Below are 27569 nucleotides of genomic sequence, written 5' to 3'. Positions count from 1 at the left end.
TTCTACAGTGTTTACTAACCCTCCTACTTTGGTATTATCTGCATACTTGACTAGTTTATGAAGTAAGTCACCAATATACTTTAGATCAATGATATACTTTAAGAAAAGCAGTGATCCTAGTACAGACCCCTGGGGTACTAAACTAAATCATCCCTGTTTGAGTATCTACTCCTTATATCTACTCCGTTTCATATTTACCAATTCTAAATCCAAACTCTAATGTTACCCTGATTACATACCTCTTACAATTTGAAAATTAAGCATTTATGATGACACCATATCATACGCTCTGTGTGTGTCCATTAAAAATCTAACAAGTTAGTTAAGATAGACCAACATTTTCTAAAGCCATGCTGACTATTCCCTGGGATATTATTTCCAGTTCTAACTTTTTTTTTCCATAACCTTACACACAATAGAGGCCACACTTCTAGGTCTATAGTTTCTTGATTCAGTTTTCTCACCCTTCTTATGGATGGGCATTACATTAGCAATTTCCAATCCATGGACACCAATCCTGAGCAATCATTTCATAGCTACTGCAAACATTAATGAAAAGACCAGAATGACACTCAGGATTACTTGGCAAGAAGAATGGGACTGCATACACTGCATTTCTAAAATGATTTACATGTGAAGAAAAAAAGGAAAGCTCTTGATGTTATTTCTACTATTGTTGTCACCAAGAAAAAAAAAGAGATTACAAACTATAGATCACAGAAAATAAAGTATTATGCTCAAACAATTTCATTGTGATTAAATATGCAGTTTGTCTTGGAACAGTTCTTAACTGGCAACCTTTGCAGTGCGAGAAAGGAAATATTCTCGTTCATCAATAAATAACACTAGTCATAATTCTTGTTTTAACACAGTAAACATTCAGATATAATCTGTTTGTCTACAAGTACTGTATTTGTATTCTGATGTCTTCATAGATACCTTTTCAATTATTTGAAAGCTTCCTTTGATGTAAAATAAATATGCATCTGCATGTGTTCACTAACACTTTGATTAAAGTTTAATAGTACATTGTACCATATATGACAGACATTTTACTGTTTTGTGGTTACTGGTTGATGGAATAGCCATAAAGGTAAATGTAGAGAAAGATCACTGCACTGCGATAGTCGCTCTATTAATTGAACAAGGCAGAATTTTACTACCACTGCATTATTAAATAATACCAGAGGCTATGCCTAGGGAAGGATGAGTGAAATAAAGAGGAGGCAATATATTTCTTCCACAGTCTCATTCCCAAAGGCAATAAGCAAATGGAGGAAAGATCACAGGAGTTACAGCATGTACTTAAAAGTGTTTTTTTTATATTACAAAATGAGAATGTTACAATAGCCATGTTATTAATGGTACGTCTTTACACTTCAACAAAATACAAATACATCAACAACTACTTGTAATAAAACGTATATATAAAATACATAATATATAATTGGACTTTGTTATATTGACTTAAGTATAACCATGGTAAAATACAGTGCTTTGCACACATTTTATACATTCTACACTGTTCTGCATTTTTCTTTATTTACTAACCAGTTTAATCCAATGTTGATCTGTTACTGAAATTTCAGCCCTTGTTATTTTCAGTTAGAAATTCATAAAGTTAGATTTGTATTTTGAAGGACAAAATGTAACCTTTTAGACCAACAAATTGTGTTAATGATGATGAACACCTGATTATACGTCAACTAAATTCGGTTAGTAAATGTGAAGGACTGTCTGTGACAACAGTGTATAATAGTTATTCATTTTACCTTGCTCTGATCACAGGTTTTCAAAGATTCAGATCTATCTGAATTAGACGTCACTGAAACTGAGCTGTATTAACAAAAGTTATAAACAAATAAAACTCCTGGTAGCTTTGAATAAAGTGTTGATACCCATAACATTCAGATACTAACTCATGACTGTGTTTTAAATATTCTACACAGCAGCATACATTATTAAAATGTTGATTTTCACTAGAATTAGAAACCACAATATTACCATTATGGGAGTGGTCTTGAAATTTTCATACAACCATAATATGAGATATTAAAACAGTGAAGAAGCAGACAAGTATCAAATTCAGTTATATATTCATAGTAAGAAACAGAAAATATAGTATTTTAAAGATAGAATAATGTTGTATAGAGTAAACATGCTCTTTGGAGTAATAAGCACTGTATGTGTATTGCATGTGCAGAAAAATCTTTTACTGATCTTTTTTAACCTTGCACTTACAATGAACCTCCTACTATCCTGAAGCAGCCACAGTATACAAGATAATTTCTATTAACTCTGTAGTTAGGTACATCATGTGAAAGAGGGCATGTGAATCTGATAAAATATATTAGATTTACTCTATTTAATTGTGGTGATTTGTATTTCACTGAGAGCATGATTGATGATTTGAAGTATATCGAAGGTAATAAAATATAAATAAAAGGTTAAATCTGAAGTATTCATAACAAAAATCAGTAATAGTTGCACCATTGCCGTTCCCTACAATTACTATAGAAGAATTATTAATTTATTTTATGTCTAGGAACACTGATACTCTTTAGGTTATGTCTTACATGTTTCTAAGTAGACATACACTCATTGATATACAATATCAGAAAGAGTCACTGTATCTTTCCAGAATCATGAAGAAAATTTTATTTTATTTAAAAAGAAAATAAATAATTACTACATATAATGAAGAGCAACACAGAAGCAAATACCTTCACATGATCATGTCTGTCAGTATTAACTTCTTAAAGGAAAAAACAAGTAAAGTGGTTAATTCAAGTGCTCATGAATAAACTTACATTTATTGCTCTGCAATATCCATTTTTATTAAAATGATGTTTAATGCACTTTAATGTTATTTAGAAATAAACGTATTACTGTATATACTAAAATTGATACATCTTTTATATACTGCTCTAAAAAAGTACTAGTACTACACTTTGAAGTCTCAAACTGGGATTTTCACTTTGAACTATAATTTCACAGGAAAAAACTCATAAGTATTCCTGAGTTTTTTCTTTTCAATAAAATTGATTCCAGTCTACAAATCTGAATCAATTAAACAAGCTTATAGTGTTGAACCTCCCTATTTTAAAAGAGCAAAAATATTGTGACAGCTGGCTGATATGCATCTCTTTTTGGTCAAGTATTCCTAGTTGGTTAAGTAGGTACTCATACTGTAAAAGATTAATTGAACCAATCAACCTGTTTTTTTGGCTTCAGTGTTTGGAGTCTTTAATCAAAATGACTTTTGGAAACCAAAGACCTTTCTTTTAAAGAAAAACAGGCAATTCTGAGGCAGAAAGAAAATAAAATCTCAAGCAGATCCTTAGCATACAAATCGGGCAAACCATACTAAAGAAGAAATAAATTATCAAACCTGTAAAGGAAAAACTTTCCTTTTCACTTTCTCAGTGAAATTACTAATAACCTACAGAGTGCTGAGGTGATAGTGTAGGTATCCAGAGTTCACAGAGGATAGCAGAAATATACTGTAAAGTCTACACTGCATAACTGGTCAGCACTGAGCCAGGAGATCTTTGGTACAATGTTTTATGGGCAGATGAGACAAAGATAAACCTTTCTCAAAGTGATTGAAAGGTTTAAGTGTGGTGAATGAAATGGCATGCATGTCTGTCTCTGGAACTGGCTCATTCATCTTTATGGAAGAAGTAACTGATAATGGCACTATGGAAGCCCGTTTCCGCCAGGGAGTAAAAAACAAACACGCCGTGGTATCTCAGAATTGCGACTCGAGCCAATGCAATGAGGCACGAACTAGGGTGGGAGCGGCGAGGGCACAAGCCCTAGAACCCGAATCCGTTACAATAACAAAAGGACAGACAATGAAATGTGGGCTATTTCGAAGTCCCAAATGTGAGATAAAAAGTCGCAATTGCGAGATATAAAGTCGGAATTCTGAGTTACTAAGTCGCAATTCTGAGATGCTAAGTCGCAATTCTGAGATGCTAAGTCGCAATTCTGAGATACCATAGCGCGTTTTTTTTACTCCCTGGCGGAAACGGGCTTCCATAGATGATATCAGCTTGAAAGCAGAATTTTGAAGTTTACTAAAATTGTTTGTTTGCTTTTGTTGAAGGAAGTGCTTCTTTACCTTAACTACTGTAGCAGTGCTCCAATGACCGAAAACTTTCAACCTAAGCAAATGCAACAGGATAAAAAAGTAAAAAATCCAAACTGGCCAAGATAATTTCCAGATTTAAATACAACCGAGAATGTCATTTTACATGCTTAAATCAAAAATCAGAGCACGACTCAAAGTCATTGCAAAAATGGTTTTACGAAGCATCTCAAACAACTACTCAAAGAGATTGATAAGCTCAGTAGTTCATGACTTCATGCTGTTATTGTCTCAATATTATATGCAACCAAATACTGCCTTTTACATTTTGAAGTGCACTTACTGAATGTCCCAATACTCAGTTATGTTTTTATTCTTAAATAATCAAATGTATGCATAGACTTATACAAAATAAATTAGATTATTTTGTACTTCTCATTCATATTACTCTCATGATCAATTACTTTAATATAAAGCAAAAATATTTTTGTCTTTGCTTTAACTATACTTTTGAAGGGCATAGTAAACTGTGCCTGTTGCCTGCCTTCAGGACCTTGGATAGCTCCCTCCCTTTGAAAGGTAAAGATCCTACTCCTCATCACTGTCATAGTGAGTTTATTTTGTTGTTACAAGCACACATCATAAAACACATCAATACAGTTACTTTAACATGAAATCTTGGGTGTACAATACGTACAAAATATTCATGTATATATTAGTTTGTGCCCAAGGCCCTCAGAAATTACTTAATCAACACATGCCCTGGAAGAGTCAATTGGTAATCACTGCACAACACTTAAGAACTGCATAAAATCTCACTTTAGAAACAACGTATTGATAATATGTTATCCAAAACCTTTCCTTTCTAAATATGTAAATACAGGACACACCTGTAATTATAAGAAAACACATTTTCTTCAACAAAAATAAATATAGAACATAATTACTTTATATGCAAGAATTTTAAATAAAAAGTACTTTTTTTACTGAATTTTCCTCAATATTGCCATTTTAATTTTGCATTTAATTTGTAACAAGAGTATTTAACATTCAATTATTTCCAAAGGTTTTAATAAATAATGAAGCAAAGGCATTTCTTCAATCAGGAATTTTCTTGCCAACTCATCTATTGCTAAATATACTGAAAAAAGAAGACAAGCTGACAACAATGATAACGGTAGATTAAAACTGACACATGATGGATAAAACTCTGAAGCTTGTGGACTCTAAACTAGATCATGCAAATTGCCTTGTCATCACAGCACTACAATATTGAAAATAAAAATTAAGACCAGCTTACAAGGAAACCTAAAGGAAGAAAGCATTCCACCAATCTATCCAACACGAGAACAATTAATCATCACAATTCACAGGTTCCGAATACCGTGTAACCCATTCTGACCCAGACTTAAAAACGCAAGCAGAAATCTCACATCATGTTAAACTACTGTGCCATAGCCTTTTAGCAGCCAAGAAGTTCAGACAATATGCAGTGAATCAAAATAATGTTTATTATTGTCATGTACAGTATCTGTCCACATTTTATTAAAAGCAAATAAAAACAACTTTGTTTTCTTAACAATCCACATCACATATCAGCCGTGATATCCTTTAAGACTGTGGTGTTTACTAAAACTATTAACTTTCCAGGAAAATCCCTAGGAATAACCATTCTGACCCATCTAGCACTTATAAATGCACCCTTAAACAAATCCAGAGAAACAAAATGCAGTTGATTCAGATATCACAGTGGAAAGGCCTGACTAATAAACCAGAACTCTTCACACTGCATAGATCTGAACCACAGTGCATTGCACCAGCCTAAGCAACAAACACAAGGGTCTGACCCACTAGCAATAACAGTGTTCATATCATATGGCAAGTTCATAATGTATAAGAGAAATATCTTTTTGATATTGAGTTGTATGCATCAGCCTGAGATGCCCATCCCCCTCTCTTGATCTGATTTGATCACAGACGTAATCTCAGAAAAAAAGAGAGAAATAAACAACACAGCTGGGATGCCTGCCTGTAAGAAGATCAAAATCTGTCAGAGTCTAGTGTCCCTTGCCTACGTTTCTCTCTCCACTTTCAGGTGCAAGATTTATCAGACTATGTTTGGAAATTACGACTGAGAGTGGGTGGGTCATTACGAGGTCTACAGAAAAACATGCGTGAAATATGGGTGAAATCCCAACTAAGAGCATAGCTTGGTATTTGGTAAAGCGACAGAACTGAGCTCCTGAATTCCAAAGCTCATCCCTAATCAGCATGGAATATATCAAACTGGGTCAAACTGTAGTCCCCATCTGCCCAATGGCAGATTTTAATGCTTGAAGGCTGATTAGTAAGATGAAAAAATATATAGGCCACCCTTATAAATACAGAAGTCTACATACTAAGACAAAATGATTTACTAAAGACAAAGTAGGAATATATTTTATATTAATTATTTCCTAATATTTGTTTCATAATTTCAAATTAAAAAGAAAAATGGCAGCCTTCAATTCTCTTTTTTCTCTTTTCAATCTAACAGTATTTTAAATAGCCTCTTGTTCATTCCTTTTACTCTGGCTCCAGTCTATTTGCCATCTGGATAGAATAAAGCAGAAATTAATGTACAGTAAATGGCAGCTGAATATTTGACATACAGTATCATTGTAGACAGCTGCATTTGTTCCATTAAAATAAAGGCAAGCAATGGCTGGAGATAAAAAAGACAACCTGACTAAAATATTTTGCAAAAATAAACTAAACATCAGTTATGCTATAGCTTAAAATCATCTATTTATTTTCTGTTGAGAAACTAGGAGTCTTCATATATAACCGCCAAACCTTTAATCATTTGTACAACAAGGACACAATGGATATGTTCTGAATCTCAACATCCTATGTTATAAAAGTTTATGGCACAGAAATTCCACTAAGAGTACTATAAAATTTGTATTCACTATTGCATGACAACAGGACCTTAGTAAGCAGCATATAATAATCGTAAATAGCTCAATTCTGTCTCAGTTTTAATACACACAAAAAGAATCCCTGAAAATGCAGTGTGCAATAATATGGAGTCATAAATTTGATAAATAAATTCTAAAAATAAATATAATTTATGATTACAGAATGTGTAATTATGACACTGTCATAATTCATAATGATAAAAAAAATGCTGAGGTTGATCTAGAAGGAAACATCAGCGCAAACTGCCATGCACAGATAATTTGGAGTCAACAATAATCACCCGAGTTTCGGATGAGACGTTAAACTGGGGTCCTGACTCCCAGTGGTCATTATAGATCCACGGTCATTTCTTGATAAGAGTAGGGGGTTATCCCGGTGTCCAGGCTATATTTCCCCCACCGTGGCCTCCAAATTGTCCCCTTGTAGGATTGGCTTGCACCTGCCCTGCGATGGACTGGCACCCTGCCCAGGGTGTACCCTGCCTTGCGCTCGTTGTTTGCCGACACCATATGGTATAAAGCGGTTTAGCAAATAATAGTAATAATAATAATAATAATAATAATAATAATAATAATAATAATAACTTTAATTATCATAATTACTTACACTTATATAGCGCTTTTCTGGACACTCCACTCAAAGCGCTTTACAGGTAATGGAGACTCCCCTCCACCACCACCAAATGATATGACATGACAATAATCACAATACTCCAAATATATCTAGCCCTTAAGTGTGCTTTATGTTTTGCTGGTATACCAACATTATGTATGCTAACTATAATGTTCTCCCCGGCAGCTGCTTCGCTGGCTAAGCCAGCAGTGTTATCACAGCTGGTTACGTCATCACCTTCTGGCATCCCCACACTGGTTGCCATGGAAACAGTTCACCTGGAAACCTTGAGCACCTGGGAATGGTTTACCCTCGCACCCCAGCCAGGTGTGGTTTCCAGTAAAGACTTGGATCTGACAGGGCTCGGGCTCCATCTTTGTGTTGTGACACTGAGCCCTTCGAGCTTGGTTTCTGTATTTCCCTAGATTGCTCCACTATTACACTCGAATCTCTCGGATTCCCTATGGCTTGGTATTCTCATGTGTCTCAGATTCCCTAAAGCTTGGTATTCTCTTGGTTCTGATCTCTATGACCACTGGATTAATCCGCTCGGTACAGCCATGTAGCAGCGTATCCGTTTGTCTGCGTGATTGCCCGGCTTCCTGTACAACGATGGCTGTTGGCCTCCTGTTCTCCATCTGAGCGCATGTTCTCTGGCTCACCCAATCTCAATGCGTAGCTCTGAAACCTGGACCCCACCAGCGCGCTGGTGTGCTGGTTGGTCGCGCATACGGGTGAGTGTAGTACAGTCATTGGCTAAGGAGCCTGACTTGGCTGCCCTTCGCCCAGCAATTGGGCTCTTGTCCCTGGATCGTGCTCCAAGTCAAACCTCAGTAGCACGATATCATACTAACAGATCATAATTTTCTTAGAAACAGGCAAACCATGGTATTAGAAAAGTTTCCCACCGATGGACAAAAGCAAATTATAAAGTACACGTTTAAAGTCATTCCCATGGATACATTTATATTCCAAAGCTTTAAACTTGCAGAAGAGTGTCTTTTGATGCCAAAAATGGATTCAGCATCATCATGAATTTCATCATACTGGATCATGTGGTCAAAAAAACATCATGAACATTAAATTGAGTCTAGAAAATGGAGTTTTACATTGACAATTGGCTTTAAGTCTTAAGAAGATATTGCTTATGAAAGATAGATAAAGCTACCAACTATGAAAAAGTCTGCACACTAGATGTAATGACAAACATAACATAATCGTCATTATATCATCCTTTCTTCTCTAAAAATGACATTAATGATTCTTTATGGGTGGTGGCAATAAAAGAATAATTGTAGTTCAATTTAAAAGCAAATACCACCTTCAGGGAATAGCTTGTTTTTTACAGAATTCAGTAATAATGTTGTTATTTTTAAATAATATATGTGCATGAATATAAAATACATTGTAGCATATAGCTTCTGTACTAGCTGGATAACAAACTAATAATTAATTGAAAAGGTGTTAGCGCACCTCTGGTTTAATGGCCTTTGCATATTAATATATATATATATTTCGAAGATGCAAAGAATGCTGAAGGGATCAAAGTCATAATAGAGTTCCCGAACAGCATGTCATCACTCCAGTGAATGAAGGAGCACTATCTGCATTCTCAAGAGGAATTACGGAAATCACTACAACCGGGGGAGCGTTGATTTCCCAGCATATAAGAAGAGTAAAAGCCACAGAACAATTATCAACAACCGGATGAAGAACGGTAAAGTGTGTGACACAAGTTTTAGGAAGACAAAAAACTGTAAAACGGTATGAGAGCTAGAAATGACAGCTATCGTGTCATATTGTCAGACTGTTAGAAAAATCACAGTAAAATTTATTTTAAAAAGTTTAATCCCAATCTCTGGCCAAAAGGTATCTGCAGCATAACCCTCCAGTTTTATTAGGATTTAGATAGATCTCTTGCATTTGAAGCAAGAAGAGTTACCAAGAGTAGGTTAGGAGGCTAATGGAGAGAAAGAGGAAAACACTAAGTACAGTAGATGGAACCCAAACTGGTTAACAAACCTGGCAGTCTAAGTCCAAGTCTAATGAGTAGGTCCTTCAAATAGACACCACCCTCAATAAGGATCTGTTACTGCCTTTATTTCTGAGAGGAAAAGTAAATGTTTGTTGGGCAAAAAAATACTGTATTGAAAAAAAACATACAGTGTCATATCTGCTTGAAAACACAAAAATTATTGCACCATAGGGAAGAAATTATTTTAGAGAAATCACTTTAGGGAATTTAGTAAGGGAATTTACCATTACACTATAGAAAAAGGTGGCTTCTTTGACCAAGTTATTACCTGTATACAGCAGTAAGATTGCACCTCGACTTTGGTAAGGTGTTGGCATTTTGGTTTTATCAGCCTTAAACACTATATTATTAACAGCAGTGGCATTCCAAGCACCCCAATAAAACATATAATTTAATTATTGTTCTCAGATGTACTGTAGATGCTGGTATGGATTCAAACAAAAAGTTACACTTTTAATGAGATAGCCCAGGTTGTCATCCATCTTGCCTGTCAGCTCTATATGCAACTGTGCCTTACCTCCTCCCTAGGCAAGCTTCGGCTTTAATTGCTTTGATCAAGTGTTCACCAGGGAACAGGCTATGAGAATACTTGTGATGATTACAAGCAGTTCAACAAAAGACAGCTGCTTAAATTAGAGAATCGTGTCCAATCGTAGCAAGTGAGATCCGTAGAGGCGGTGAAACTGCTAGATATATTTTAAGTGCTGATTCAAGGCAACACAACTTGATTTGAGCTACCTACTGTACTGCTCCTTTCTGTGATAAATAAGGATTTGTCTTATGATTTTCCTCAGACAAAAGAGGCGGTGTATCAGTGTCCAAAGAAATCCCATACAACAACTGTGCAAAACGTTTTATTGGAAATCTGAGAATACGCATGAATGTAACTGTAAAGGCCGGATAGAGACAGAGAAAATATTAATTTTCAAAAAATCCAGAAAATGGTGGAAAAACACAACTAGACATACTGAAAATAATTGGTTTTCTTCTATAGTTTCCTCTAATACTGAATAGAAGATGTGGGACAGTTCTAAATTAAAAAAATAAATAAACTAGATTAGAAAAGTGTAGACCATATCCAAAACTACAGATATTAACTTCACATCATTGTTAATTAAGACAGAATGTTCACAATAATGCAACATGCAAGAGTGAATATGGGAGTTAAAGGTCAATGAAGTCATTAGATTTGTGAACATATAATAGGTTTATTCCATGCTGAAAAAAAGAAGAAAGAAAACGCAACGTTTCGGCTGTGGAGCCTTCTTCAGGTGTGAGAAAGACAAAGCAGTAAGCAAAGGTAATGTAGCGGACCACTCTAAGCTCTCCGTCTGTGTTCTCAAAGATGGTTTTCCGAACTCATACATCAGAAAGACTACAGAAACCAAAATTATCCTGCAATTAGGATCACACCTTCCCCCTTCTCTTAAAGGTAGACTACTTTTCTTCAAAATTTTCTCCATTCATTGAAGGTTTCATTTCACACCTCTCCACACCTATTCTGACTTCACACCTCTTGATTGGCCTCTCTTTCTGTCCCCTGCTCCCGCCTCTCGCTCCTCCTCTCTCCCAGCCTTTGTTCTCCCGCTACATTACCTTTGCTTACTGCCTTGTCTTTCTCACACCTGAAGAAGGCTCCAAGGCCGAAACGTTGTGTTTTCTTTCTTCTTTTTTTCAGTATGGAATAAACCTATTACTTGTTCCTTGGCAGCCTACGCATGCTGACGCAGCTACCCACCTGAACTATTAGATTTGTGAGCACAGTGCAAGCTTCGAGTTGTTTCAAAAACATTCCAGATTTCACCCTGGAATGTGATACTTCAATTTCCACTGGAGCTGCAAATCCCATTGGTGCCAAGAGTGTTATTGGCATTGTGTGATTGCACCTAACTGAGATGCCATCAGAAGACACTGGTGCAGACAACGACATTTCATCAAATAAATACAGAGATTTACAATGCGGACAAGTAAACAAGCCACAAAGGACAAACAAATCTTGTACAAATGAGTGAGAAACCTTATTTGAAATTTTAAAATAATGGGTAGCAATAACAAATCTATTACAACCCCCTACCTAGTTTTGATGTTATAGCAGTTGGTTTTAAAATAGAAATTTCAGCTGAAACCAGGCAGCTCTTATTTTCAATTCAATATACTTGTCATATAACTTATAAAAAAGGCATTTTTAGCCGACATCTCTAAATTCCCCTTTATCCAAAAGGAGCTAAAATGTCTGAGCCCTTAATAAGGCCTTATGTATTCACGAGTATTCACATCATTCGCCTCATTTAACTATTTGCTAGGCTCACTCCATAATTCGTCAGAAATCTTCCCTCATCTGGTACGTAGAACCCATAGATTCAAACCCATTTATCAAAGTTGTGTCTTTTTTACCATTTAAATGTCTTGCATACCCTGCATAGTTAACCGCAAGATCAAAACTGTTCCAATCCATCCACCTTGAATTTAATCCCAAGCTCTGTGATTAATCAGGTTAGTGCATCTTTGCCAGTGTTACTTGTTCACAGCCTATTAGCTGGCTCAGACTCCATTTGATTGCTATTATTTGTTAATGCATGCAGAACACCAAATCTAAATCAATGACTTCAATCTAAAGCAATGAAGTTAATTTAAGTTCAAACACTGCCTGTATTTAATATATTTAAAGTGTTGAGCTATAGATGTCTAATTAACAATAATAAACTAAGGAAAAAAGACTGAAAATAAATCCCGCTGCTTGCCTTAAGCTCATCTTATTTCATTATTCATAACTTTAATATGTGCTTTTGACAGTAGTTAAGACAAAATACAAAAACTACTACTACAGAATTACAGAGAAATTCAATATAATCTGTGCATAGTATATGAAAAGAACATTTCATTTAGACAGCATGCTAATTTTAACATCAATACAGGCTTTTCAGCGTATGAGATATATCGCTTTTCCTGGATCGGATAAAACCCTCTATCCCTACAGTGGGGATTCAACGTCTTTGAATTTAGTCATTTGGTTTAACTTTGATAATACTGAAGGTCTCTTGTATTTTCCTGTCTGGCATCATAGCACATGCATTTCCTCTTCTCATTAATAAGGCAACCAGGCATTTGGTCTCGCAAACATGAAATCAATTTTAAACTATGATACTGTATATTCAGAATGACAAACGGGACATATGTCCTATTATATTAACTGTACAATAAAATACAATAAAACTGTAACAAATAAAAATATTGTTAAATGACAGCATACTGCACAGTGTCCCCCATAAATATTGGGACAGAAAATACTATTTTTGCTTTACAGTCAAGCAATTTCTATTAAAGATCATGAGATTTCCACACAAAAAACAATGTTTTATTTTTCGTTAATTTCATACATCCATGTGTATATTTGATCATACTTTGTCTTCAACACAGTGATTTCAAGTGATCATACGCATTGGAGCACATTCACTAAGTAAAGTTCAGCATGTTGCCTCATATCCCTTTGAGGCAATATTAGCCACTAAAGCTATCAACTATTGAGCTCACGGAAATCAATATACTCTGAGATGCTCTGCTTAACCTTTGTTGCAGTCTGTTCTTTGAGCTTTCTGAATTCAGTGTTTCTATTGCATGTAACATCGATGCTCAGTTGTATTTATATCTGAAGACTGACTCGGCCAGTTTAGATTTCCTCTTTTGTTTTGTTTTTTCTCCTGATGAATTCTTTGGGTGCATAGCCTGATTTCTTTATGTTACTGTCATGCTGCATGGTGAAGCACTACCCCATAAGTATGGAAGCATTTTCTTCCACAAACTAAATATTTCCTTAAACTTCAGAATGCATTCTGCTGCTGCCAAGATTAGTTATATTGTCAATAAACAGCCATTTCCAGAGGCGGCCATGCATGTCCAGGCCAGGCTTCACAAATAAAGTGGTATTCTTCGGAGCATCTGCAGTTTCTTTCTCCATACTTTAACCTTTCCTTTACTTTGATGAAGGTGAAAATTAATGTAAAATAGATCCAGTATTACGATTACTGGAATTAAATATTACATTCCAGTATTACAATTACAAGAGAATAATTCGGGATACCCTAAACATCTTGAGATATAATTTAGAAACAATTGATAAGAGGAAAAAAGTGTAAAAATATCGAATATTTCTTTTATGCGAGCATTCACTAAAGAAGATAGTGAAAACATGACTCAGGTTGAAATAGAAAAGTGCTTACAAAAGTGTTACAAAGATTCACTTTGAAATAAATAAATAAATCTCTAGGGCCAGATGTCATTATTCCAATAAATGAGGGATGCTATTTATAATCCATTGGCTAGGATCTTTCAATGGGCATGTAAGGCATGAATTGTGTTCAGTGATTGTAGAATTGCAAATGTTGTACATATCCACAAAAGAAGGGAAAAAAACTCCAGATCAGTAAGCTGATGCTCTCTTTTGTATGCATAGTTATAGAGAGGTTGATTAGAGTGAAACTGGAAAACTTTTATATGGTAATAAACTCATTAGGGATAGTCAGCATGAGTTAAGAAAAGGCACTGTTAAATTTGTTCAACTACTTTGAACAAGCAACCGCAGCAACAGATGAAAGCAGTGTATGATATGGTATATTTTGATTTCCAGAAGGCATTCAATTAAGGTTCTGAGGTAAAAAGTTATTGGAATTGAAGGGTGCTATTTCGGGGATCTTTATTTAGGCAGTTCTAGGCAAAACAGACATACGCATGCAGCTGTAAGGTGAAAAAAAAGTGTTCTTTGATGAATTAGTCAGGCGGGCTACAATCTTGTCTGAATCTCCAGTCCTGTAAATAATATATAAATAATTGAGAACTGGTTAGAACATACAAAATAGTGGTAATTAGGGAAGAAACTTTAAAATCGCTGTGATGTAATAATTAAAGTGGGGATCTATATCAAACTTGCTTCCTAATTAATATTAATCATCTTAAATCTGCCATAGTTAGTAAAGATGTGACATAAAAATAGAAGGGATGGCAAACACCATGAAAATAGTGAAGGAAGTACAAACAGGCTGACACATTCAAGTATTGGCAGACAGGTGGGAAATAAAATGTAATGTTAACAAGTGTTAAGTAGTAGATTCAGATATTAAAATGTGCTCTATAAAACTAGTCACTGAAAAAAGCAATGAGTAATTTATGTGGATTTATTTACCCACCAGACAATGTGGAGGAATGATAAAAAAGGCCAATAAAATGCTAGAATAGCTAAAGGCATGTATACAATTTAATTCAAAGCAATTTTAAGGTTGGAGAATTTATAGTAATAGTTAGGCCTTACTAAGAAAACCATGTTCAATACTGGTCACTGTACTACGAAAAGAGCATTGCAGCTCTAAGGTTAAAGAAATAATTCCAGGTCTAAACAGAATATTAAATATACATACAGCACATTAAACAGCAGAGATTAAAAAGAACATGATAAAAAAAGAGACAAAATCTAGAAAGGTACTGACAAATTCAGCCCAATGGATTACTTTATGATCAACCCTGAAATAAGAACAACAGGGCATAACTGAAAGTTAAAAGTCTGAACTTGTGTAAATATACTTAGGAAGAATAATGTACTTTTTTCAGATTTATATTTTAGATTATGTATTTTTAGAGTAAACAGTGAAACATGAACCAGTGGACATAAATGGAAACTATTTGAAAATGCATTTTAAACTGAGGATAGGATGTGCTTTTCAGAAAACGTTGTGGGAGTATAGAACAACCTACCCATCCATGTTGCTGAATACTCTGGCATCTTTCAAGACACAGCTAGATGAAACTTCCTACTGACTACCGTATCAAACAAGCTAGATGGGCAAAATCCTCTCCTTTGTAATTCTTCTTATGTTTTTAAGGACAGGAGGCACTTTTTTACAAGTTATTGAAAGCCTGTTCTTCCAGAACCTTCAAGAAATTACTAGATATAGACCCTACTAGCAATACACGAAGCAGGACAGGTAGAAAAGCTTTTTCTCATTTTAATATTTGTATTTCCATAAGCACATTTGATTACTTTGGCAATAATAACAAAAATGAAATACGGAAACTGTAATGTAATATATATTTTTTTTTACTGAGAACTTCTTAAAGCATCTTTAAATCTGATGTCCTCTTACAAGACTGAAATGCATTACTGCAGCCAATTGCAAAGGCATAACCAGACACAAAATTTTAAAACCCATAACATTTTACTAACGAATATGCTTCACTGTAAACACTGTAAGTCATGTAATTGATAAGGATGTCTATTAATTATATAAACACATTTATAAGATAATAAGAATAATAATGTTTGCTTAGAAGTTTAAAAAAATCATAATAAGCAAGACATATTATTTAATCTTTACAAATATTTATTACACTATATGTACACACATACAGTATAGTGTACTCACATGACGTGAGAGTCATTAAAAAGGCATTTAATCACTCTAAGTGTGACAAAGCAAAGTCATTGTCAGCCATTGGTTATATAACAAACTGTATGTAACTTTTAGTGCCTCACCTGTGAAATACTTTTACATATCAATTAACAATAAAACCATTTATAAAAAATCCATATTGCATTATTTTTGCTTAATGAATTTTAAAAATCAGATATATTACCTACTAAAAAGTTTGTCAGCTCCTTAATGGATTTTGGAAAAGTAATATTCTAATGCCAAAACAAGGCTTTATCAGCTCTGGGTGTGGAATTTGATTAAACTGAATTTCAGAGAAGCAGTGCCAATGTATCACAATCAAATTCCTAAATATCTGTCAAAATAGCAGCTTTAGAAACAGACCAAAAAGTAGTTCAAGTACAGCAGGTAGCTGCGTCAGCATGCATAGGCTGCAAAGGAACAAGTAAAGGTTTATTCCATGCTGAAAAGAGAAGAAAAAAAACAATGTTTCGGGGGTGGGGTGTTCTTCTGGTGTGTCAACCGAAATGTTGTTTCTTTTCTTCTCTTTTCAGCAAGGGATAAACCTTTACTTGTTCCTTTGCAGACCAAATAATATTCCAGTGTAAAAAACAACTTGCCACAAGGTTCTGTCATGTTTAAAATTCTGACAGTCCTTTAGGCCTTCATCAGGGAATCATACCATTTGAGTTCCCCTCCAGCTAAGAAGTTATTTCCCATTGATAAAAAATAAACATGCTCTAATATTCACTCCCAGGCATTTTATTGTTTCTTAGTGTATTAGCCACTCCTACTGTATTATTTTACTTATGTTGTCCTTGAAGCCACATAGTGTAAACAGTTACATTCCATGTAGAATTTGTAGAACAGCAGAGGAGATCTTTCTTTGTGATATATTTTGGAAGAGTTAGACAAAGTCCAAAATAACTCTGTATTTTTTGAGCAAACAGTAACCATGGCAATATGCCTATATACTGGGGTGAACTTTAAATTACATTTTTATCAAATTTATTATGAATTTGATTATTAAATGGCAATGACCACTTAATACAATGTTAAGTACAGTAAGTAACATGCTTGGCAGAATTTTAAATGACCATTTAATATCTGAGAGGACGGAAGTGAAATCCAACAATTAAACAAATAGCAGTAATCCAATCGGTGTACAGTACTTGCATACAGTACCCCCATTTCATTTATGACTTAATGCTTCACCAACATGGAGTTTTCAGCAACATAGCATAAGCTGTGGATTATGAATTTTATATTTTAAAGTAATATGCAACAACATTCTCCTACTCCAAAGAGAATTGTATTTTTTGTTGACGGTACAGCTATGAACTTCACACATTAAAACAGAATTCACACTTCATGCATAAAGAGAAGACAAATTCCTCCTTTAAACCATCTGCTTCATCATAACATTGTTCAGTCACTTTACAACCAGCACACAGACAAACACAGTACAAGGGCAAAGAAAAGTGCACTAGCCCCTTTAAACATGACCAGGACATGTAGACGTTTTAAAATTACTGTGCAACAGCAGTCAGTTTATGCACCTAGTAAAGCACCAGGACTGTTTTTTGACAGCTTTCTGCTTGACTATCATGTGACATGGAAATAAAACAGTCAAACTGACACTGTACTGTTGAAAGGCAAGTGTGATATGTATGCTGTTAAGGCATTCTCTTTCTGTAAGAGTCACATTTACTTATGTAGAAAATACATCAGCAAGAGAGTTAACAGCATACAGTACAGTGTTATTGTGCTCTTTTAAATACTGCACTTACTTCAAATAGACATTCAACATAAAACCATAATGATTTTTAAGTGTTTCCTATATTCCTAAATTAAGTACAGAATCATAACAATTATCCAACAAATTGTAGGTGAATTGTAGATGTATTATCTACAGTACCTCATACAGAATATCAAGGATCTGTTTAAAGCAATCATTTAAATTAATACTAAACAAGTGTAAAGGGAGCAGCATTCATGCCATGGATTTGACTTGTGAAGCTGCAGATTTCAATAATTTATTTAATGACAAGAATTAAAAATGAACTATTTTTTTTGTCTCCGTATTATAGCAATTACATGAGGTAGTGAACTGTTAATATCTTGCCTTTTTTAAATACCGCAGGGACCTGACTCCTTGGCGCTAACGCTCCAATGCACATTTTGTGGTCTCTGTAATGGATACTGCACAAAGTTGTATCGGTGAACTTAAACACAAAGTACTAGTATGCATAAATAATGATTGCACTTTAACTTCATAAAGGGCTGATTATAAAATGACAATAATTAAAAACACTGCAAAGCAAATAGGTAAACAATTACCATAAGCTTGAAAAACAGAATTAAGCCAAAACAACACACCATAATCAAATGCAAACATAGTACTAATGAACAAAACTGGAAAACGTAACACCAAAATGTAAGCATTATGTATTCTGAATTTTAAAACTGTAAATAGGATAATATTGCTAATCTGTTTCAACTACTGCAACATTTGTAAATATGACTTTTTCGTGCTTCGTTCTGAATCAAGTGTACTAATACTAAGATGACATCCCAAGGAGATTTTCATCCCAGGTAAACGTAGCGACTTTTGGCATCAACATAAACACAGCTTTTCTATGTACTGTAGCTCTCAGTGGTTAGTCTCTGTCTTCTGAAAAACTTGCAACGAGAGTCTCTCTTTAAGCCCCAATAAAAAATAAACTATTTAGCCTCTTGTTCCACTTTTAATGCGAATGTATTTTGCACCGAAGCTTTGAAAGCAATCATTATATTTAAAATGAACTATGTTAATAAGCCCAATATGAAATATTGACCTCAAGGAAATCAATTTGTAAATGAAAAGGATACTTGCCTGGAATGTATAATACCGTGTCCCATTGGGCGGGTGTACCTTTGGGGAGTTGGTCCCCGTGTTCATATCTGAAAAAATCATATCTCCTTCGAAGCAATCCAAACGTAGACAGACGTAAAAGCAGGGCTTACTGGTGTTAAATCCTTCTTTTGCATTCAACAGGACGTGGGTTACAGTGAACTCAGATCTGCCCCATCCGACGCTAAGTGCCGCAACACTTTCAGCACAGTGCGCCTACCCACATCAGTGGGCTGAAGTCAAAGGCTAAAATGGCAGTTACCTTCAGAATTCACGTAAAGAACCATACGAAAAGTAAAATCGCAAAAGCAGCTCCCCAGCCTAAGCTAAAGATAGACTGAGTGCAAAGTCGGTGAAATGCACACAGCCCATGAGTGTTTAAGCGCAAACACTGACACTGTCAGTGCCTTGGACCAGCCCATCTGTTCCCCGCGGTAATCACCTCCCTCTTCCACAGCCGTGCACAGTGATTATGCTGAGCATCACAGCCCGGCTAACCAATAATACGGAGCTTTTTTTTTCCAGAAGGCGAACACTGTGGACAGGGAACCTCTTCTGCTGAATAGATACCGCAAGTGTGTGATGTTCATTCTCTGGGATTGTTTTCAAGAATACTAGAGTTTGGCTACCTACAGTATTAAACTACATAGTATACAGCTGTTTTTATTTTATGTGTTGGATTTTTAATTACAGAGTAGATGAAGAACCCAAATACAAAATACCAGTAGCAGTAAAAGCGCCGGAAGTAGTAATGATAATATTTTTTATAATTATAACGTCATTAACTTAATGCATAATAATGGCTGTAAGGGGTACTGTATGTACTGCAAATGCCAGCAGTCATCTGGAGCATTGTTTAATAAGATGCTAATATGCAGATTGTGTTAATGGCATTATCTATTGATGAAATGTTGATAAAGCATAGCTCAATAATTGTTTGTTACAAAGTGGACTGATTATTACTAGATGACTAAATTGGAAAACTGGAGGAAAAAAATAAAATGTGGTGAACTCCTGTGAAAAATCCCAGACGTTTAATTTCAAGTGCAATAAACACACCTCTTCTGGGTTAACAAATTGCACTCCAGATTAAACTGGTAAGCATAAACTCCAAAGAGCTTTATGTAAAGACAAAAGCAGCTACAGCAAATATAGCTATAGTACATGATATGTATACATTTCTTAATTAACAAATAATTCCATTCATATTGCAGTAACGTAATAGCTAACAAGAGCACAAATGTTTCAGCATACCACACCATCTTCAGCAAAAGAATCAGCAATTAATATGATGAGCACAGTTCTCACTATGAAGCCTACTGTAAATTTAGTCTCAAAACACATCAAGTTGCCTATCTGAACAGTGATACATGTTCACTAAACCAAGGAAAAAGTCCACAGAGATCTGTACTTCCCTTTCCCCCACCCCCTTCATATTCATATTCCAGTCCCAAAAAAATCAAGCAGCCGAAGGATATTACTCAAAACACCTCTGGGAACAGGAAAATTATGATTGAACACATGTTTTCACAGACTTCTCAATGGAATCAATAGTGATTATGACTGAATAAAATATATTGAGCACCTAAGCAAAATACAAGCACTCTGTCATCTTTCTTTTCCCAATTTCCAAATAAGGATAATATCCAAGCTACCAACAGCAATAAAATTAATGCTGTATCTAATCCCTGGATGTTTAAACAAGTCATAATGCAGTAATGAACACTATAAACAATTCAGCATTCTAACAAGAAAACAATTTGCCTCTGCAGATTTTTTTTTTTTGCCACACAGATGCGCTTTCCAGAAATGGATTGTGGATATTATCACAGATCATTTGGAAAGGACTCAAAGAGTGAAAGATGAACTCTGCATCTTCCTGTGTAATTCAAATATTCTCCAAGCTATTTTTAAATTGATCTTGTTATTATTTTGCATAAACTACACTAGAATGCAGCGCTATTAGTACACATACTGTACTATTGTTTTATGAAACTGTTCTTGTAAAATGAAAAATGTTTTGACTCTCGGTGTGATCTGACATGTTACTCCAGCAGTATCCAGCAAACCACAAGAAAGGGACAACAGAGATGTTAACCGGTGGAGATTAATACGTGCACAAAACACTTACTGTACTGTTATGTGGAAAAAAGAAAAATGTTCTAGTGAGCACTAAATAAATATACCTGAAAAATGAAAACTGTGCCCTAATAAAACAATCTATTTGTGCCATTACTGAAGAAAATTGTCTGGACCTTTGCAAAAGCTCAGCCTGATATAATGATTTCACTGGATCCACACCAGCGCACTTCCTTGTTACTGCTCAAAGGCAGACAGCCTTTGAGGGGACAAAGAATTTGATATCAAGCAGAGTAACAACAGCTACAGTATTCACCTCTAACCAGGAGACTACAATAAGGTTATTGCATTTCAGCAGGGTAAGCATCTTGGTCTGTAAGGTAATAATAAGCCATACTTTTTCACAGAATTCTACACATGTTTTTTACATTGATTTTGGGTAGTTCTTTAACTGTCAGGCGACTGTCTAGAGCTCCCGAACTTGATTAGCTTCCCAACTTCAAAAGCTGACTTATGCCTTTCCCATACTTGAAGAAACCTTTCTTTTATTCCGACTTAAGGTCACAGTCTTGTCTTACCAGTTAATAACCTGGATAATATCTTACCTTTTCACTATCACCAACAACTGAAATTCTTCAAAGCAAGATTATATGCCATTATGGAAGTTAAATAAAAAGTATGTGTTGACTTATTTTGGGATTTACAACAGCAAACCTCTCAAGGTAGAAATGTGCCTTACTGATGGAACCAATGCTCAGAGCTGACAGCAGTTAATGTCTTCAACCCTGAGGCATTCAGTGAGATCAGAGCTTCCACACACAGGCTTCTTGCCTGGGTTGCCAAATTGGCCACGTCAGTCTCATCTGTGAGGATAAGAGGAGGAGAGATGTAGGGGCACTGATCATTAACACTCAAGTCTGTTAGATGTACTGTGCATAGTGACAGCTCCTTCAAAGGTTTACAACCTGTAGTAATGGACAACAAATTAGTGTCATTAAAAAAAACTTAGTTTTTTTCTTTGTGTTTTTTTTTTCACATGTATATTTACTGTATCTAAATATAGATATTTTAAAATTCACATCTTACACATATGGTCATAGCTTCTTTCATGATTTTTTCCTCACTGAATCTTTCCTTCAAATAACCCTGAATTTCTTCTTGGTTTTGGATTCCTTGGTCTACTTTTATTAAGTACTAATAAAAGTATACCATAAGTAGTCAGTGCACAAAGTAATCTGTGCTACTTCTGTGTGCTAACAGATATATGGTAGTGAGAAGAGTTCCAACACTTTATCAAGCAGAGTGTATGTCTACATTACACTTGATGTAAAAACTGTTTATATTTCCCCTGTAAACAATGGCAGACAATTTATAAGAATAAAAAAAAGTGTGTAGCTGAACAACCAAATTTTTACCAAGTTATGGACAGCAAGACAAGAGGAACGTTTCCAACAGTTCAATTAACCTCAACAAACATTCATACTGTATGTTATGAATAGTTCACTGATTCATAGTACAGTATTTTATGACTCAGGAAACTACTGTAGGTAAAGAAAATGTCCCAACTAATTCCATGTCTAAAATTAATATTTTAAAAGTGAAATAATGTCAGTTCACTGTAAGTCACTTGGCTTTCTTAAGTGCACAATGCTATCACCAATTATTTTAGTGATATTTTTAGATTTTTTGTAATTTTCTTGTGCAAATATTGTTTCATTTGTATGCGTGTACTACAGTTAAAGGGGTAATGGTACATTATTTGATTTGAAATTAAACTATATTTAAATTATGATCTGCCAACAGACAAATTATTATTTTCTTTTTTATTTTCCCATTTTGTTTCGTGCAAGGAGCATGCATTGATGTGCCTTGTAGGATGATACAGTATATTTCTTTTGCAAAGGAGCATGACATTGTCAATATAGAGCAGATATTAACAGTACTGCGTAAGACTACCTGTACTGTACATCTTCCTTTAGTCATTACAACAGCCATGGTTAGAGGCTGATGTTTTGCCATATTGCCTTTATAGTTTTTAAGGTTTGCTGATGCCAGCAATTAAAGATGTGCACTACTCCTCCTTAAATCTTCACTATAGGTTTATTACATCTGGCAAATATCTAACAAAATATTTTTAACAAATTAAAATCTCAGAAATATAGAAATTGCTCTTCTTTAGTACATCACCTGACACTTCTGGCTCATTTGAGACAGGGATGCAACTTGTGAAACAAGAGTAATCCTTTAGCATATCTGGAATCTTGTGTTTTATCATCATGAATCATTTCTTCATTTGCACTCTTATCTTAATCACACAGAATATACAGTGGTGCCTGGAGGCAAACGGGTCTTATGTTTTATTGACAGGACATCTGAGATTGGAATGGGATTGTAATTATATAGAACTTCAAGAGGGCTGCTGGGACAAGACTGACAGAGCTCTAATTCTTTTTTAATTGTTGGGAAATTCTTGTGTTCTAGTTCTGGTTATAGAACGTTTCTCTTTCCCCATTTCTGTATGCTAGAAGTGGCCCGGCCCTCTTCAAAAGGTCATCCATCCATTTTAAGAAACTTTCTAAGGTCTGAGGTAAGTTGGAGTATAAGCTAGTGGTGTCACGCCCTCTGCAGCCAGAGGGCACTCCCACTCTGTCCTGTCACAAGTTTCCTGTGCTTTGCTGTCCTTCCAGTGTCTCTCTCTCTGGGGCTATATATTTTGGGTCACTCATTCCCCTTAGCTCAGCTTTGAGGTTCGGATGTCCTGAGACCCGCCTAGCACCAGGTCGCCTCACGTCCGCAGCCTGAGGGCATTGGTTTCTATACGGCATTTCCTGAACAGCTGAGCCCGGGCTAACCCCTGTCCCGCCGCTACACATAGGGTCTTTTTTCGCTCTCCTGCCATTCCGTGGTTTGTCCCTCCCAACATCGGTGACAAGTGGTGCAATTTCCCAATCTCAAATCAAATTAATTAGTGCTGCATTAAGAGAAAAAAAATGATGAACACAAATTAAGGAAAAGAACTAATCAAGAATGGTGTATATCATATTAGTAGTAACTTGCTGGAATAGGATCTGGCTCCCCCGGCCCTGAGTCGAAAGAAACGGTTAGAAAATGGATGGCTGGATATTATTAGTGACCCTGTTTTTATATAGATATGTACAAAGGTTGGAGGTAACTTCTCTGTTTGTCCACTATGTCCAACTTCCTAAATTCAAACCGTCATATAATTTATTTGCAAACATTTACAGTTATAATTTAGATGTTAGAAATCAAAAGTAAAGCTTGTATCTTTCTCCATATAATCATTTCATCAAGCATGAAACTGTCAATTTATCCATACCACATACCACTCGGATTCTATTCAGGAGTTGTGCACAAAATCCCAAAGGATATACAGCTGAAAAATATGTAAGATATCCTGCAAGATTCCCTCATAGAATTTGTGCAGGATATTTCTGTAAGAGATGCGAGTGCATCTCAGTCCATGAACATGAATAAACTGCATTTGAGATGGGAATTTAGAGATGCCAACTTGATATAACATACTGTATTACCTGAACTGAAGAGAAAACTGAAGCTTTTGGGGCACAATCCTTATGGACACAGGAAGAATAAGCAAACTGCACATGGAAGGCACCCCAGTTTAGAATACAACCCAGGGCCCATAAGCTACCAGACAAGAGCACTAACCACCACTCTGCAACTCTCTCCCCCTTCCCCCAACATGCACAAACACTAAAGAATCTATTTAATAAATGCTACATATGTTTTTGGATTTTTAACTAAATGAAGTAGAAGTGACTACAGTAGATTCTAATAATATAAATTAGCCTTGTATTTAACACCCTGTTATCTAAACTGTATTAAATGACCTATGATTCTTGAAAAAGGACAGCAAACTTTGTTTCTACAATACTTTTCATATCAGCTTATTGACAGCACACATAGATTGCAAGTACTGTTTTAATAGACTAGTTTTCTACAATGGAAAGTTAATCCATTATTTGGAGATCTAGATATATTGAATCATTTATCCCTAATCATTTGCATGAATCAGGCAGTATGTGACAAAATACAACAGCTGAACTGTCCCTGATTATTCCTAATGAACCTGATACCATATGGTCATACACTTCTAACATCATGTGTGGGAATTTGTTGCAGCCCAGAGTCCCATTAGTGAAAGTCTTGATCCAGCAAATATACCTGGACTAGAGGGGTTGTTTCACCCTTGTTGGAAGATACTGTATGTCAGTGTCACCACTTTTCGAAGTGAAATATTTCTCCATCCACCTTGTTGCATCTACTGTATAACAATAGTGGAGCTGTGACAGAGGACAATCGCCACCTCAGGATGATCCTTTGGACCACATGAACACACTCTCAAAACCAATGGTTCCAAACTCTGGTCCCGATGACCCACGCTCCTGTAGGTTTTCATTCTATCCCATCTTAATTAGATAAGTGCAACCTTAATTGACCTAAGAAGTTACTCCATGGGAATATTTGCATTTTGTTTCTAGTCACAAGTTTGAGATTTTGTTTCACTCACAAAATACAATGGTAAAAGAGGAGGGAACGAACAGTTCAAATTAATCTGATCGTTATTAAGTCAATGAAGGGTTTGATTGTGTAACTGAGGGTTCAGCTGGAACCAGGACTGGGAACCACTGCTCTACACAGTAGCTGTCTGGTGGTAAAAAATCTTCAATCATAGACTTCATTACAGTGGTTTTATTAAGGGGTAAAAGAAAACAAATATCAAAGACTCCCTTAGGCGGAAAACACAATAATAAACTTAAGACCTGCAGACAAAAATATTCCACCTTAAACACACACCATCTATCAACCACTATTGTCCTGGCCAAATAAAGAAGGTGAAGCCCAAACCCACACAGAAACAGAAACAGCAGAAGGCAAGGTTAAAGTGATGTCGCCTGTCAAAAAAAAAGGTACACCCAACATGCAGTTCTCTATTTGCTCAATAAGTTTATAACAACAGCATAAAAAATACTGCAGCTATTTCACAAAAATAAAGCATGATGGCTTTTCACTTACTTCTATGAAGACATTCATATTTTTCCTCTTCTCTTTAACCACGTGACTTACTGTATAACCACTCATAAAATAAATAAAAAAAACACAAGGTACAGGTTCAGTGAGACCAATGGTGGTTCAGTAGCCAAGATTTCTCCAGAAACTGGAGAAGGAGTTTGGACGTATGTGCCGGGACAGGCACCTTTCAAACTAGATCTGTGATGTCTTCAATGAGGGTTTCTGTGCTTCAGTAGAAGAACAGAACCATGGAAAGAGCTTGATATGCAAGTGTAATGTAGTAACATCACCACAGGCACTTGCTTCATGTACAGGAAACTCAGGCTCGGCCAAGATGCAAATTGAATCCTTGTCAATGGTCTTTGCCCATGAATCAGGCCCACAGGCCAAACAGAGTCCTGTGCCCTGGAGTATGCAAATGAGGTTATAGAAGTGAAAAGAGAAAGGGGAAAAACAGGCATCACAAAAATATCCAAACATTTTGGAATAAAGTAATAAAGTGGAAATCAAATGTTGGATTTCAGTGTAAATAATGTAAAACATCTAACAAAAGGATGGCATGATACACCCAGAAGACATTTACATAAAAACTGTTGTACACTTGATAATTTGGTAAAAAATTGGGTATTAAGCAATCAATTAGCTGTGAGTCTGAGTCAGAACATAACTCAATAACGCTGAAAAAATATGCATTTCCCTATATTGTGTCTTTGATCGTACGAACAGCAAAATGCATTCTTTAAAAGGAGTTTCATTTGATAAGACCAGTGCATTTCAGTGACTGACATTTCACATAGGCTGTTATAATCTTATGTAATGACATGTCATTCAAAATCTGAAATAATTTTAGGAAATGGAAATGGGCAATTGTGACAACTGATGTATTTCCAAATTCCTCTCAGTCTTCTGGGGGAATATGTCCAAAACTCTGGAATGAATGCCATGTTTCGTCTTAACAAGTGCCTAGGGACTGTCTGACACATTCAGCACAGATGGGATCTCTGATTTACATGTCCTCTGAGACAGAGAACCTCCGGTAGCATAAAAAACTCAACAGACAAACCCAACCCAGGGACACTGACAAATGGAGAGAATCCAGGCTATCCCCAAGAAGAGGTTGATCTTAATTTGACTAATCCAAGAAAAAGCTTGTTTTCTAACTGGCCTCCATCTCTATCAAGCGTTTATTTGATTCCCGATTCTCTTTATATTTTTAAAAATGTGTAAAAATAGTACGGTGATTATTATTAGTAATAGTATTAGACAAGTAAAAGGGTGACACAGTGGCACAGTGGTTAGCATTGCTGCCTTATGACCATGGAGCCCTCCTAGGGTGCTACAGTATCTGTGTGGAGTTTGTATGTTCTCCCCAGGTGTTTGCATGTGTTTTCCCCAGGTACTCTGATTTCCTCCCACAGTCCAGAAAAA

General features: G+C 35.6%; 1 protein-coding gene across 15 annotated transcripts in view; it reads right to left on the bottom strand.

Annotated features, from left to right (window-relative positions):
• Positions 1–27569, bottom strand: part of ppfia2 (PTPRF interacting protein alpha 2) — a 308407-nt gene that overhangs the window by 173107 nt on the left and 107731 nt on the right. For 3 of the 15 annotated variants that reach the window (XM_088647238.1, XM_088647240.1, XM_088647241.1), the window contains exon 1: positions 18993–19449. The exons of 11 other annotated variants lie outside the window; for them this stretch is intronic. In XM_088647238.1, coding sequence (XP_088503364.1) covers positions 18993–19073 — 81 coding nt within the window. In that variant the 5' untranslated portion in view covers positions 19074–19449. Of the gene's footprint in view, positions 1–18992; positions 19451–27569 lie in introns of those variants that run through there. One more of the 15 variants, XM_088647237.1, reaches the window with a different exon arrangement.

The sequence above is a fragment of the Lepisosteus platostomus genome, chromosome 9 (genome assembly GCF_059453375.1).
Source record: "Lepisosteus platostomus isolate fLepPlt1 chromosome 9, fLepPlt1.hap1, whole genome shotgun sequence".
NCBI lineage: Eukaryota > Metazoa > Chordata > Actinopteri > Semionotiformes > Lepisosteidae > Lepisosteus > Lepisosteus platostomus.
The sequence above is the reverse complement of the archived record's forward strand: the minus strand, read 5'-3'. Positions and strand labels throughout refer to the sequence as shown.